Genomic DNA, 15,037 nt, shown 5'->3' on the forward strand with positions numbered 1-15,037 from the left:
GTTTATATACACATGCAGAATTTTCAATATGTAAAACTTTATACTGGGGAAGAAATGAATCAAAAAAAGGGCTTCGAATGACAGAATATAGTTTATGATGTATGTTTTTAAAGACAATTAAATTAAACAAATGAAGGAACATTTGTTTTTTCAAATGAGAGGTAGGGTAGGAAGGGGTGGAATGGAACACTGGCACAACTTAACTTTCACTCCACCCACTGTAAACAGCCCTCAAGAGAGATGGTTCTAACACTGTAATCTGCCATGGAAGGGTTTCAAAGTCTTGCGAGTTTAACTTTATTGTCCAAAGTTCCTTAAATTGAGGGTGGCCTCTTGATCAGCAAGTCTAGTTATCTTTCCTGGATTGTGTATCTTTAGTTTCTGTTTTGTTGAGATTGTGGGTAGGCCTGCAAAATGCACAGTGCTCAAGCATCTTTGTAAGATGAGCTCACTGATGAGAAGAATTCAGTTTCAAGACAACCCACAGTATGCGCTCCCATCCAGCTTGCTGGTCCAGCCAAACTCACTTTCCCTTGTTCTTTTCTGGGAGCTCAGAGAAGGAGGTTTTTTCAGACTGTGACTTTCTCCATCACGCTGTCTGTAACGTGCACCTCGTCTGCTTGGACTGTTACCGTGGCTGACTGACCACACATGTGCTGGTGATCCTTCCAATCCTGCAAAGGAGCAGACGGAGAGAATGTGAAAAGAAACAGTGTAGGGAGACTGTGGGTCTATCTAATCAGCAAAAAAAAAAAAACCCAACCCGAACCCACAGCAGCAAGTGTCAGAGCCCAGGTCAACTGACTTGGGCTTCAGAACCGGGCTCCAGGCAGAGACTCTACACTGCTATGTTTAGCCTTGCAACAGCAAGCACAAGTCAGGTGACTTGGGCTCTGAGATTCGCTGCTGCAGGTCTTTGTTGCTGTGTAGACATACCCTGTGTGATCTCATGAAAGCCAACAGCAAGAGCACCAGATATGGACTTGGAATAACTTATTTTTATAGAATGTCTGTTTCCTCAAAGAAATCCTAAATATTTATCAGGCTTTATAAACTGTATTTAGGAACTGCTTCCTCTGACATTGGGGTGAAATGCAGCAGCTGCTTAACAGTGCACAGAAAACAATACCAATTTAGGAGAGGACATAAGGAATAAAGTATCCAATTGAAATAACAAAGAGAATTTAACTAGGCAGAAAGTCAATTCCCCAAATTGGAATTTAGTCAGGACACCAGTCAGCTACCCCACCATTGCGAAAAACACAGCAGGAGTTTTAATCATCATAAAATGGTCAGGACCTTGGTTGTAACCCTCACCTGAAAAACAGCACAATACATTTCTAGCATTATGCTGGGGCACTGTTTCAGTACCAAAAGGGAAAACTGGCCTTGGGTAATACCCTTTTTGGCAATATCCTTTCTTACCTGCTGGTCTCCTATTCAAATATTGATCAAATCCAAACCTGCTTAGCTCACAAGATGTGGTGGGATCAAAGACCAAGAGGGGAAGAAAAGAATGCAGGTCATAAATGAACTGATCTACTATATACCAGCAGGAAAAGACTAGAGTTTGTGCCTGAAGCTGCAAATAGCTGGATTAAACTACTATACTGTATTATTTGTACAGCATCAGCAACATGCTACGTGTTTTGCTCATTTGGAGCAGGCACCTGCATTGTCTAGTAAGAAATTGAAATTGTGACTTCAACATTGCCTACTATTTTACACTGAACATCTTGCATTACGTTGCTTGTGTTGCACTGAGTAATCTGGTAGGATTGCTGCCCCAAGACTCTCAGGAAATTGACATGTAGATTTTAGCAGGATATTGCAGCAAACGTTCATTCATTTTTTGACTATTTTAACAGTTGCACTCTAAGTGGAAAACGAAGCAGTAATTGCTATTCAAATCAAAACCAGGCAAACAGGATACAAAAAAAGCATTAATTTGTTCAGTATTAAAAATTTGATCATTTATTCTCATTGTGTATAAGTGCAGTTGGCTTCAACCAACAGGCCTGAATTAGGACACACTTGAAGAACATGTTGGCTAAACTAAATTTTTGATTCACCTTTAAGTTCAGGCAAAAAATAGGTACAGAATGCCCCAGTAAACAGAATGTGAGGAACAATAAGAACAGAAGATTCACTACATCTTACCTTTTTGTATTTTTCCCTCTTGGGAAATCCTGAGTTACTTCTTGGTTTGCTTAAACCATCTCACAATCCATGTATTTATACTACCACCGATAACAGAGATCTCATGCTACCTATGGTATCAGTAACATCACAGAACAATGTATTCTTGGAAGTCGTTAACAAAGCAGGAAGAGCCAGGAGAGGGTATACATTAAATCTTATTGTTGTGCCTCTATGACATTTTGGAGATCACTCAGCTCAGTAAGGGGCTCTACCACCATCTGCCTTGTTACCTTGAGTGCCTCAATGCTATGCTACTATGACTCAGAGCCCTGACACCAGTAGCCAGCCTAAAAGTCTCATCCTGGATTCCCCCAGCCTAGTTATTCCTTGCAGAATGATCCCAACAGGCCTTCCGGTCCAGAGTCTCCCCAAATCCGTTGACCCCACATTGTTAACTACCAGACACTCAGACTTTTTTCCTTTGGTTCACCGACCCTGAAGGAGTAAAACCTGCCCCCAGTTATCAGACCATTTTGGGATACACTCCACACAGTTTACAAAACAGAGACCTACTTGAGGTAAAAATAAACAAAAGGTTTATTTAATAGAAAAATGCAAGACGTCACCACCTCACACTCCCTACAGCTCACTTGCTGAGGTGTTCAGGACCTGTTTCTGGCCTTACCTGGACTTTCATTTTACCTTGGGAGTTCACCTTAAGCAGATGAGTTGCAAATCTTAGAAAACCCTTCCAAATATTACAAACAGAGGAGAGGCAGTAACATCAATGAATACGTAATTGACACATGGACACAGATTAAGTGTGCAGTGTGTGTATGGGGCATGCATGAGGGTGCAATGAAGGTTGTGTGTTACACCATGAAGGAGATTAATGTGTTGTGTGGGTGTATTTCCTTTATAGGATGGAGCATGAAGGAGGTTCCTTATGACAAGGTGGAGTCTGTCACAGTCAGTGGAAATGTGTTGTGGGGGCATTAGGGACAGTTAACTTATTTCCTTGGTTTTTAGGGATTGTATGATGAGGGATGTCACACTTAACTACCCGTAATCTCTTTTTAAAGGAAGGTTTAGTTTCTGCGATACAGATAAGTGATGCACATAAAAAGAATAACTTTGTCGTTCACTGAAAATGAACATTTTCTTCACCTCTACTGTGGCTTCCTTCTGATTGGCAGGGTCTGCTTGGTACACTGCCCCAGCATGCTCTCTGCTGGTGAGGTCACAACCACCACAACGCAGCACTGGAACATGCAGGCAGGCTGCCTATAGGGACAGATACGTCCCAGTTGTAAGTTTGCCTTTTAAAAAAAATACTATTGACAAACTTACAAGATGCAACAGACCCTTAGTATGGTGAACAGAAAAAACACAAATAACCTAAAAAATGCTGGAAGACTCCCCAACAATAAGAATGAGCACACTCTTATAGGCAGCCTGGATGTTCTCAGTCGTGATGTAATGCCGAGCACCTCCTGAGGTCACACTGTGATCTATGTCAGGTCTGCACTCTGCAGGCTCGCATTAAAAGATAAGTTCACACGTACAAATATGCTAGCCAATCCTCTTACCCTGCTTATTTGGGGGTATGCAGCATGTGCGTGCCTTTAGAAAGTGGTATCTGTGACTTATAAAGAATCCATTACCTTCCGCTGGCAGAAAGTTGAGCAGTAATTGACTTTATGGCACCCGGTGCACTCATTCATTGCCTCCCGACCACAGTTTACACAGGACTGCTGCAAAAATGAAGGACAAAGTGGCCGGGTCAGGGCTGACAAAAAGCTAGATGCTTTCAACTCAAACAGTGGTCTGGTTACACAGGCTGAAGCTCATAGCAGTGCAAGGAAAAAGCAGCACCATGAGCTCAGGGCACAGTTTTGGAAATCCATTCTCCCTACCATCTTAGCTTCAGTCACTTAAGAAAGCAAAGTGATTTTGAGCTAGCACATCAGTTTCCTGTACTCCATCCTTCTGCCTTTCGGAAGAGCCAACAGTGATCCAACGCTATGAATCAGCTCCTGGGACATTGGCGAAACCTAGCAATACACCAGACAGAGTTGCCCCAACCCTGCTTTACTTAAGCTGACCTGATGCAGTTGAACACACAGTCAGCCAATGGAGGTAAATAGTGTATACAACTATTCATTACACCACCAACATGCTTTTTATGTCTCTCTCTAGGCAGAAGTTTAACATTTCAGCCTCCTTCAGATAAACCCACAGTTTAACAACGATGGACCAGGTACTCAAAAGAGCTTGGAAAAGGGAACCTCATCTAAATTAGCTACAGGTAAGTTTTAAGTATGCCTCACTCTAGGAGAGCCTTTACACGCTTATATATTCTAACCCCCAGCTGGGCTCCCCAATTTTAATTAAAAATACATAACAAGAACTTTTATTTTACCAGTGTGCTTAACTCCTTTATACTAGTTTATTACTGGTTCTGACTGTGATAGAAAGGTGTGCATGGAAGTTCAAATAGCTGGCTCACATTTCACATTTAATTTTCCCTGATTTTCACAAGAGAAGGAGGGATCCTACATACATGAAACATTATGTACTAATGTGAAGCAACATCTAGGCACATGAAGACAAAATGAGGACTGAATTTCAGCCTTCCTTGCTTTGCTGATCGAACATAACACGACTGCTTATACGATCAAAATAGCGATTTCCTAACAGGAAAGAGAGGCAGAGCAAAAAAAAGCTATTTTAGAATCACAGAGCCAGAACCTGGGGTTAACTGCACTCTCTCTCTTCATACTGAAAGGAGAGTGGATTCTGGATCAGCAAGTAACACCTAGCTTCATAAATATTTTGGTGTCCATTACTTTATCCCTATTTCAATAAAAAATCCAATTAAAAATGAAAAGAACTGTATATTTAGGTGGAAGGATCATTTAACCAGAGCAATCAAGGTACATTTTTACAGCTCATTCAGTTTCCAACTCATCAAATTACTGACATGTCATTAGCAAGCCAAAGCAGTGGTGTAATGCCATCACAGGAAATAATTCTTGGCTGTGAATATATTGTCACAGTGCAGCAACATTAACACAAGCAATATTTAGTTCAGCTGCTTCCTCTTTCTTTCAGGCACAACTGATTTAACATCCAGGCCCCTATTAACACTCTCATTCACACTGTCTGTTTGCATCTTATCTGCATACCTAGAAATAAAGTCAGTGAAACAAAACTATATTCAGATAGTGTTAATGCACAAAGGCCAAGGAGACAGTTAAAGCTACCACACCTCATGTAACTCATCTCCACTGATCCTCAGCAAAGTCGGTCAGTACCTCACACAGTACTATGAAATACTGAAAAATAGAGGTGAACACTTTAATACACAGAGCACAAATATTATGAGAGGCCTGTTGAGTCATCCAGAGACAAAGCTATGTTCTCATGGGCTACCTCTTCACTGATGGCGGCAAATTCGCTGCCGTCAGATTGATTTCTCTGGATCGACTGAGCAGTCAGTGAAGACCCGCTCAGTCGATCCAGAAATCGACGTATTAAGACCACCTTCTCAAGTGGTGTAGCGCTGCATCAAGTGCAGTGAAGACAGCGCGCAGAAGAGAAGCAGAGAAGTCGATGGGAGTCACGCACGTTTTTTGCATAGCTTGCGAAACTCCGGTCGACTGCCGCCAAATCTCGGAGGTAAGTGTACACAAGCCCTTAAGGAGGAGTCCTAGGTTTGAATCCCAACTCAAAGCCCTACTCCCAAAACTGCCCTGAACGTACAGAGATGTAAAGGTGATGGTTAACTCAGAGTGAGAGGACAGCTTCTTGGTCTTCACTAGCAGTACCTGCTACGCTAACACAGCTCGGAGGGGACTCAGTTCAGCCTGTCTGGCCAGAGGTGATAAGAGACTTGTGAACATAGAAAGCCGTGTTAAAGGAATACAGGATTTGCCAGACCATACCACTGGTCCATCAAGCCTGGTACCTTTTGTCTGCTACAAGACAAAACCAGATACTTCCAAGAGAAATTACATACACCTTATGGGCATGGCTACACAAACAAGTACTGCGCTCCAGCGTGCCGCACACCAAGTCTCAGTGTGGACCCAACCGATGCACACTACAAGTTCCTTAGTGCACTTAGTTGTACTGCAAACCACACGGTAAGTATCTGTGAGGACAAGCCCTATATCTTTAACTGAGAAAGGACAAAGAAGCAAGTACACTTCTAAACAACATTCTTAAAGCATATGACATTTACAGGTGGGATTTAATGGCTGCAACAGCAGCCTTGTTCTTACCTTGATGATGATTTCTGTTTTTCCATCGACATCTTCCGTTTGTTGAAATAACTGGTTTTGGTATTGCTGCAATGAAAGGGACATTGGAACCATTACTTGGTATACGTTTCATAGCTGTGAAGTGTGGCGGCCCAGGGAGCTGTTTATAAATAATAAAGATCCCGCTACCTGAACTCATTCGTTTGCACTACTGGATGGGGGCAGGAGAGAACGTGGGCATCCAAATGAGCCAATATCATTCCTTAAAAGAAGGTGACACCATGGGCTCCACTTGGGGTGAATGAAAGAGACTGCATGAAAACGCTTTGCTTTGGCTGGTTAATTGCTCACGTAACAATCAATTAAATGCAATGTTAAAGCAATTCCACTTCTCCCACTCCCCCACAAAAAAGAGCTCATTCCTTAACTGGGTGTCTGAGGGCATGTCTACACTAGGGGTGCACTACATAATGTAGATGCTTCCCCAACTGATGGACGGGGTTTTTCCATCAATATAGATAATCGACCTCTCTGAGCGGCAGTAGCTAGGTCAACAAAATAATTCTTCTGCCAACCTAGCCATGTCTACGTTGGAGCTTAGGTTGGCTTAACTGCAGCATTCAGGAGTGTGAACACTCCTAAACAATGTAGCTAGATCAATCCAAATTGTAAGCATAGACCAGGGCTTAGTCATGCATGACATGACACTTACCAGAAGAAGCAGTGCAGGCAACAATGGAACATGGCCAAAGGCATTTCATGAAAACTAGCTTGAGTCAAATTTGGCTTGAGTCAAATTTCATTCGACCATAAGAACCCACATCTGACATGGCAATAAAAACCTGCAGCACTGAGTCTCACAGCCCAGGTCAGCTGACGGGCTCATGGGGTTGGGACTGCAGGGCTAAAAATTACGGTGTAGACGTTTGGGTTCAGGCTGAAGCCTGGTCTCAGATACCTCATGGGGAGGCAGGGGCTCAGAGCCCGGGCTCCAGCTCAAGCCTGAGTGTCTACACTGCAATTTCTAGCCCCACAGCTGAGCCCCACGAACCTGAGTCAACTGAGCAGGGTCATCACAGGTCTTTTATTGCAGTGTAGATGTACCGAGAGAGACCAGATGGACTCTGGAGGAATGGAATAGCTATCAGATGAGAATGGAGAAAAAAACAGATAAAATAAACGTCTCAAATCTTTTAGAAACTGCACTGGCTGTGCTATCCTGTCCCCCAAAATAAAGGGAACAAAAGTGGCCATAAAGGATCCACGGCAGTTCAGTAACCATAGCAGAACTAAATGTCAACCTAGTCAAGCCAGAGAACATGCATGCAAAATCCTCTGGTTTTATTATAATCTTCACACTAACCAAGTAGACACATTTGGCAAGGACAGACTGGCAAAGCTGATTTTTTTTCTTTTTAATTAGGCCAGGTCTGTAACTTGGTTTCTCTGAAATGCAGTGTTACATCCATCTGCATTGCTGTCTATTTGCTGGTATACACTAAGTAACTTGTCCCAAAACACTTCACATTGGGTGTGTGTCAAAGGACTTCGTTTTTTCCCCCCAGTCAGTTTCTGAATACAACAGATGTTCTTCCCCACCTGTGGGCCCAGCAGTACACTCTGCTGAGAAATTATAATTAATTGACATAAGGAATGACTGAAACCAAATTAGATTCACTACTGATCCAGAGTTAAACCTCAGGAGTTTAAAAAACCTGATATGCCACCATAAAGAGAAGTAGGTTTATCTGAGAGTAGGCCTCAACACTTAAACAGATTAAGGGCTTAATTTCAGATCATCTTTATGACCTGGAATCAAGGCATTTATGTTCCTGTTAAACCACAACCTTAGAAATTCTTAAGTCACCATGACATGGAATCAAATTAAGAAATTCTTGGGAGGTGGAGAATAATAGACAGAAATATCTCACCCCTTATAGCAAGAGGTGTGGTTTGACTCTGGCTTTATTAAATGAAATAAATATTAAATTTATTAAATTAAATTACAATTAATCTGTCTATGTAGCATGCAAAGTGCCAAGCACAAAACCTTTAAGACTTTCAATCCTGCTTAGACACAAATGAACAGACTCATATTTGCGGCAGAATTTAATAAGTACAATTTCCTGCCTAGAATTTGATGCCAAAATTTTGTCCCAGCTAAAGGCAATCTCAGTGGAACAGTAAGAGTAATAGCTACCTTGAGATTTTATTTCTACTTCCGAGTCAGTTTTAAGCAGAATGACATTTCCTGGGCAATGCGGGACCTCAAGATTTCAGACAGACTGGAACTGACAATTTATATCAGTTAAAAAGCTGGGTCTGACCTCCACATTCTAGCTAGCATTTGCTCTTTTGTCACCTTACCAGACATGGACTTGTGCAAAACTGGCAAAGAATCTCTCTTCTGCCCAGAAGGTTAAAATAGGCCTTCTAGTACCAAGAGGAAGGCAAACTACCTATGCTAATACTAATTAGCTAGTGTGAAGTGTGGGAAAATGCCACATGGCTTCTATAATTGTATTTTTTCCCCCACTCAATGCTCAGGTATCTGTCTGTATGATAGCAATTAAATTCAGCATGTTAAATTGTCAAATATTCCCCTTCAACACACACATGCACTCATAAGCACAGTCGCAACCAGTCACAACAAACCCCGCAGCAATGGTCTACACAGTCATAAAAACGGCTGCACAATGCTGATAGCCAATGAATTCTAGTTCTGGGTCCTGCCACAGGCTGTGAGCTCCATAGCTGAAGATTTCTTCCCCACCCAACTGAAAATGCCATCTTCAGTCTTCAAGCCAGAGGTATATAAACTTAGATGCTCTCTTTTCCTGGGAGATTTTCAGTGAAGAAAGATAGCCACCAGGAAGCACAGCTATCGTATACCTGGTACTCTACCAGCCCCTTGCCCCAGCACCTTCCTGGAATCAGCAGATGAAGATACTTTCACCACCCTTTTATTTATTTGAATCAAGAGTCTTCCAATTACGGGCCATTGATCATCAGCAGTCTGCAGAAATTGAGACACTTAAGAGCCAAGCAGAGGGAAATTGGATGGGGAATTGGACCATGAGACAGAATTTCCCTCTTACAATATGGTCTCCGAAAAATCTGGAGAACCACTGATTTCAACTGCTCCTATTGCTGCTCTATGTAGCATAATCCATATATTCACTACTCCCTGTGTACAGCTAGATTATTTAAATGTCTGACCCTTTTTAGTTTAATTTCTTGCCCTCCTGCCCTGAATTGTTTCAATCTTTCTGGGGAAAACAATTCCGACAATCCAACTGTTAAATGATCTAATCTTCAGCCTTGTACTTAAAAGTAGCATCTGCTCTAGCACTGTTCCATTGAAGGGATGGAATTTTGTCTATTGCTTTTCTACATTAATTCACAGAGGAATGATATTTTATATGCACATTTTTGCTTAGGGTCTTGGGCTTTTTCAATGGCTTAAAACAGTAGTCATTTTGCACAGAATACGGGAAAAGATTTTTGGTCTGTTTACATGTTCTTTCCCTGCTAAAACCTGCTCGAACTAACAGCTTAACATACTCTAAAAAAATATTAGATTTTGCAGACTTTTTGCCTTTTGTGTAAAGTTGTGCCTTTCATCCATTCCTTTTGGGCTTACCCTGAAAGGTACTAAGCCCCCCTGTGAAATGCTGAGTATCTTCAACCCTTAAATGCAGAGCATACCTCACCATCACCCCACTCCTTTTAAACAAAAAGGCGCAGCAAAACCAGAATTCAGTGACCAATCAAATGTAGTCTTTTAAGTGTTTTTCAATAAGGGTGGCTGAGAATTTTACTTAACTAGAAGACAGGAACCCTATGAAAGATCAACTCATACTTACTGGATACCAAAAAATATTTTATTGTTTAAAATACAAATACTGAGATACTTTCCATTTTTATAAAATACATGAAATACCAATAGTTAATAAAAAGGATTTTCTTTAACGTGTAAGAGATCACTTTTTGGCAAAACATAGCTCTGTCTGTCACCCACCCTAAACTGAATGTATGGAAATGATGTCTGGCGTATCTACATGAAAACATACAGTCATGCACAGAACTAAAATATCAGCCGCATGGATACCAAATGTTCACATATACTGTGTGTATCTGATGGGCACTGAGGTCCAAAGCATTTCAGCTGATGTCAGTCTTACATCTGGGACTAGTTCTAGGAGGTCTCCAATTGCAGAGAGATAGTAGAGGTGATCTCTTAGGCCAAGCTCTCTTAGGCCAACTCTTTGGGGGTGATGCATAATAAAAAGTGGCTTTTAACTCTGGTTTCATTATAGTTTTAAAATGCTGGAGTTATGTAAACTTTGAAACTCAGACATGATAAATACTGCATATCTGCACCAATTGCTTAATATGAATGATTAATTGTATTAATTAACCAATCAATTGTATCAATGATTAATTGTATCAATTAATCAATCAATCAATTGTAACAATGATTAATACATAAGTTCTCAACCAGGGGAGGGAGGCGTCAGACTTTCTGGGGGGCATGTCCATGGGTGCCAGAGATAAGGGGGCCAAACAACCATTACTCCCCTCCACACTTTTGAGATCCTGAACAATGGGGGGTTGGGAACAGACCCCACCTTCGCCTCTGACTGGAGCTGGAAGGCATAATGACAGGGCCCCTTCCTTGCTGGCATGATGGAGGCTGATCCAAATTTAGTGAGTCGTGTTCTGATCTGGTGCACGGGGTCTCAGCATCACTCCATTTTAAAAAATATGGGGTGTTTTTATAGTACAGTACCATTTGACTTGCATTTTTATGAAGTGATTTGCCTGATATGCTCCTGAACAAACACATTAGCAACACTAGGTGGCAATATTCTTCTTGCTATTGTAAAGGGGAGAGGCTTCAAGTTTAAAAAAAAAAAAAAAAAAAGTGCTAAAGTGGGACATGATTAAAAAATGGTGGAGAATGGCCTGACTTAAAAACTTTGTACTTCTATAGTGCTTCCATCCAGGAATCTCTCATAACTTTTCAAATACTTGTTAAACTTCACCAGACCCCTGTGAAGTAAGTACTATTGTTATTTTATTGATGAGGAAATTCAGGCACAGAAAGGTTAAGTGACTTACCCAAGGTCACATAAGAAATTTGTGGCAGAGCTGGCAATAGAACCTGGACTAGACTCCCAGTCCTGTACTTTACCCACCAAACCATGCTCCTTAAGACAATTTATATCAACTAAAAAAAAAAGGACAGTCAAAATTAGTCCTGGAATATATATGTAGACTTAAAAATTACAATTATATCTTAAAAGAAAATATTTGAGATGTTCTGCTTATAATATTGGAGTTTGTGATCCTACATTTCCCTTGTAACAGCCGTGGGCTTCATAAACACCTAAACCAGAGCATTTTCCTCCTATGAGCATGGGATCTGTGATGCTATCAGTGGTCAGAGGCAAACAAATGTCTGAACACAAGATTCGGGATATACTTGATAGAGGAATGGATTTTCAAATACTCCTTTTACAAATGCGAACATGTGATGTCTACATATATATTCCATTATTGTATCTGGATGAATTTTCTTTCCAAAAGCTCTACAGTCCACCCTTAAGCCCACACACTGACTTGAACTATCTTGTGTCTAGCAATTACCACAGGTTCACAAGTACAACCAATAATTTAACACTCCTGTAACACTCAGACATAACAGGTCAATTTAAGGAATGAACTGCAGCCTCAAGGCTGTTTTCCTGGCTTTCATCAATTTAGATGACACATAATCTTGAATATATTTTTATTCACTATTTTATTAGCAAGTTCCCTTTCCCAAAAATTCTCTCTCTGCAACCACCACCTCTTAAAGAAGACTTTAAAAAATGCATTCCAGTGATTCAAATGAACCAACATCAGACAGTAACATTAATACAGAACATCAGAACAAAGGTCTATGCCAATCATTTGACTGCACAGGTTGTTTCAATCAATGGTCAAGTAACCAATGAAAAACTACCCCCAAGCACAAATCTCTCTTCCAGTCCTAGAAGATTGGAAGTGAAAGTCTGTCTTTCATATGGTTATGAATTCTAAAGATCTCAACACAAGAAAAGCAAATATCACTTTTCTGTACACAGCACAGTTTGCTTCACTTCAGCAACACAATCTAAATTGCTGTCAGTTGGAAACAGCGTGGTTCATTTGCAATATTTAAGGATTAACCACAGTCTTTCATAGTAATATCTATGTTTTATGTATTAGCAGCTCTCAACACTGCTTCATTATTTATCATTGTTCAGAAAGACTACATCAAAGGTAACACACAAGTAAGCTTTCCAATTTGCTTTTTTCTCCTGCCAGCAAATGTACACTTCAACTAAGCTAAACATTACATCTAAGATGTCAAATGCCGATACAATCAGTCACATGGCTGAACTGATTGACAGTTCTGCAGATGTGCAGGGAGTGAGGCTTGTATTAACAGTTGTAGCAGCAAAGCTTGTCACTGAACAACCTTTTAGTGGAAGCAGGCTAATTTCTAATCTAACGGATTTTTTCTTTAATCCTGGTATGTGCTAAATCCACATTCCAGGAAGATCGGAAGCCATAGCTCTGCTCTGGTTCCATCCCTTATTTGGGCTTGCTCTGCATTTCTTATATAATGAAAAGATCTTTCATTTCAAAATACTTGAAACGTAGCACTGCAAAGAGATTCTGCACAAAATTGGTGGTGATTCTGCCCAGAGATGAGACAGCTTCAGCATTTCCATTAATGAAAACTGATGAAAGCTCCTCCTGATCTGTCTATATTAACCCCTAGGGATTCTCTGAATGCGAACTCACATTCACTTTGCACAATTCCAAGTACTTCTACAGAATGGATTCTCTTTACATTTAGCTGGGTCATGCAAAAAGTAAATGAGATATTTACAAAACAAGGCTCTTGTCCAGCACTGACCTGTGGTGATCTGAAAACTCAATTAGAGAAGCAGTTACTTGTGATGGAGCAATATCAGCAAGACTCCCCTCTCTCTCCCATCTTAAGAATTGCAAAGATTACTTCAGCTAGAGAAGGTTCTTGTGCTACAAACTAGGGCAACTGGCTTTCAATATTGTCAGATCCAGACAGTGTTTGACCAACACAATTAAAAGTGGAAAACCCAACTGTTTCAGTGTAATTAAAATAAATGCCAATATCATGATCCCTGCCCATGAATCTTGAGCTCTTCCCTTTAGTGAAATTCACGAGTAAATATAAATCCAGAAATAGCTACCTGAAAAATAATCCAGATTTGTTTTTCTTTAAAATATTTACCAATAAACCTACATCCTTTTATTACACTTTTTAGCAGGGTTTTCATTTTTTCCAAAAGTTGTTGCAGCTGCTTCCATTAGATACTAAAAAACATGGAGTCACTAAATACACTAGATTTATGGCTCATTACAACAATCTGGAATCCACTCTCCTTTCTCCTGTGACTGCAGAGGTGTTAACCACCCACTTCACCTGGAATGATGTTGTTACATATGTGAACTCCTTATACTTAACAATCTGTTCCACCCTGTATTTAGCTCTGACACTCCGAGTACCTTTCCCAGATCTGAAGAAAAGCTCTGTATAAGCTCAAAAGCTTGTCTATTTCACTAACAGATATGGTCCAGTAAAAGATATTACCTTTTCCACCTAGTCTCTGATTTTTTTCAGAAGGTATTTGCTGAAAAAGTTAATTTAGACCAACCTAGAAGCACTGATTACAATTATTATTAGCTGGATAAGTTTTGCAGGCCCAAAAGCCAATTATATTTTTTTCTGGTTGGGTAAATGGATCTGTGCAGGCTCAAAAGTGAGAGTTTTACAACTGTTATTAAGGGTCATATGAATTACCATATCACCTACTCAATTTCTCAAAAGAATACAGTGCCACCCAGCACAAGTACCAACAACATATAACAAAATAAGAAGAGGCAGAGATAGTACAGCTGGGGATTTATGTTACTGAGAAAAAGTCAGTCTTTCTGACAGGCTTCCAACAGTTGCCCTGTGAATTAGCGCTCTGAACTGCTTTGCAACAGCTGGATTTGATCCCTCACTTCTTGTGCTAGCAGAGAACAGAAGTAGCATAGTGAAGTGAGTAAACTCAGCCCTGGTGGGAGGGTGGCAGCCTGTACTGCCAGAGATGCCTTTATATAAAGTGTGAGAAGCATCAATGGGCTTCTTCATCTGGGAGTCCTGAGGGAAGACAGGGCATAAACTGGTGAGGGTTAAAAAACCAAAAACCAACAAAAACATCTCTGCGTGCAAACAGTCTCCTCAAAGATCTGTGGGTCTGATTCCCCAGGGCCTCATATCTGTGTGGTTGTTTACACTTGTATAACATGGGTACTAAATCAGAAAAATAGCATCTGACACCCCCCGTGAACAGGTGTAAAAGACTACACCAGGCAGAATGCAGTGGAGACTTACCAAGAAGAAACAATCTGTTCCACAGTTTAAACACGACAGTCTTGCTAAACTAACTAAAATCCTGCTAAGACTGTGATGCTAGCTCTCAGCTCTAGCATCAAAGTCCTACGAGATGTGGTCTTTCATGGATTCTCTCTACATCTGTACCGAGGAGATCCACAGGGCTGGAGTC

General features: G+C 40.8%; 1 protein-coding gene across 4 annotated transcripts in view; it reads right to left on the reverse strand.

Annotated features, from left to right (window-relative positions):
- Positions 1–72: 72 nt before the first annotated feature.
- Positions 73–15,037, reverse strand: part of DEAF1 (DEAF1 transcription factor) — a 38,085-nt gene continuing 23,120 nt past the window's right edge. For 2 of the 4 annotated variants that reach the window (XM_067540525.1, XM_067540524.1), the window contains 3 exons: positions 6,429–6,494; positions 3,807–3,896; positions 73–674 (listed from right to left, as the gene is read on the reverse strand). In XM_067540525.1, the coding sequence (XP_067396626.1) occupies positions 570–674; positions 3,807–3,896; positions 6,429–6,494 (261 nt within the window). In that variant the 3' untranslated portion in view covers positions 73–569. Of the gene's footprint in view, positions 675–3,309; positions 3,427–3,806; positions 3,897–6,428; positions 6,495–15,037 lie in introns of all 4 variants that reach the window. The other 2 variants (XM_067540527.1, XM_067540526.1) reach the window with 2 other exon arrangements.

The sequence above is a fragment of the Emydura macquarii genome, unplaced genomic scaffold, assembly GCF_026122565.2.
Source record: "Emydura macquarii macquarii isolate MOO-44397 ecotype Brisbane River unplaced genomic scaffold, CSIRO-AGI_Emac_v2 contig_587, whole genome shotgun sequence".
Lineage (NCBI taxonomy): Eukaryota > Metazoa > Chordata > Testudines > Chelidae > Emydura > Emydura macquarii.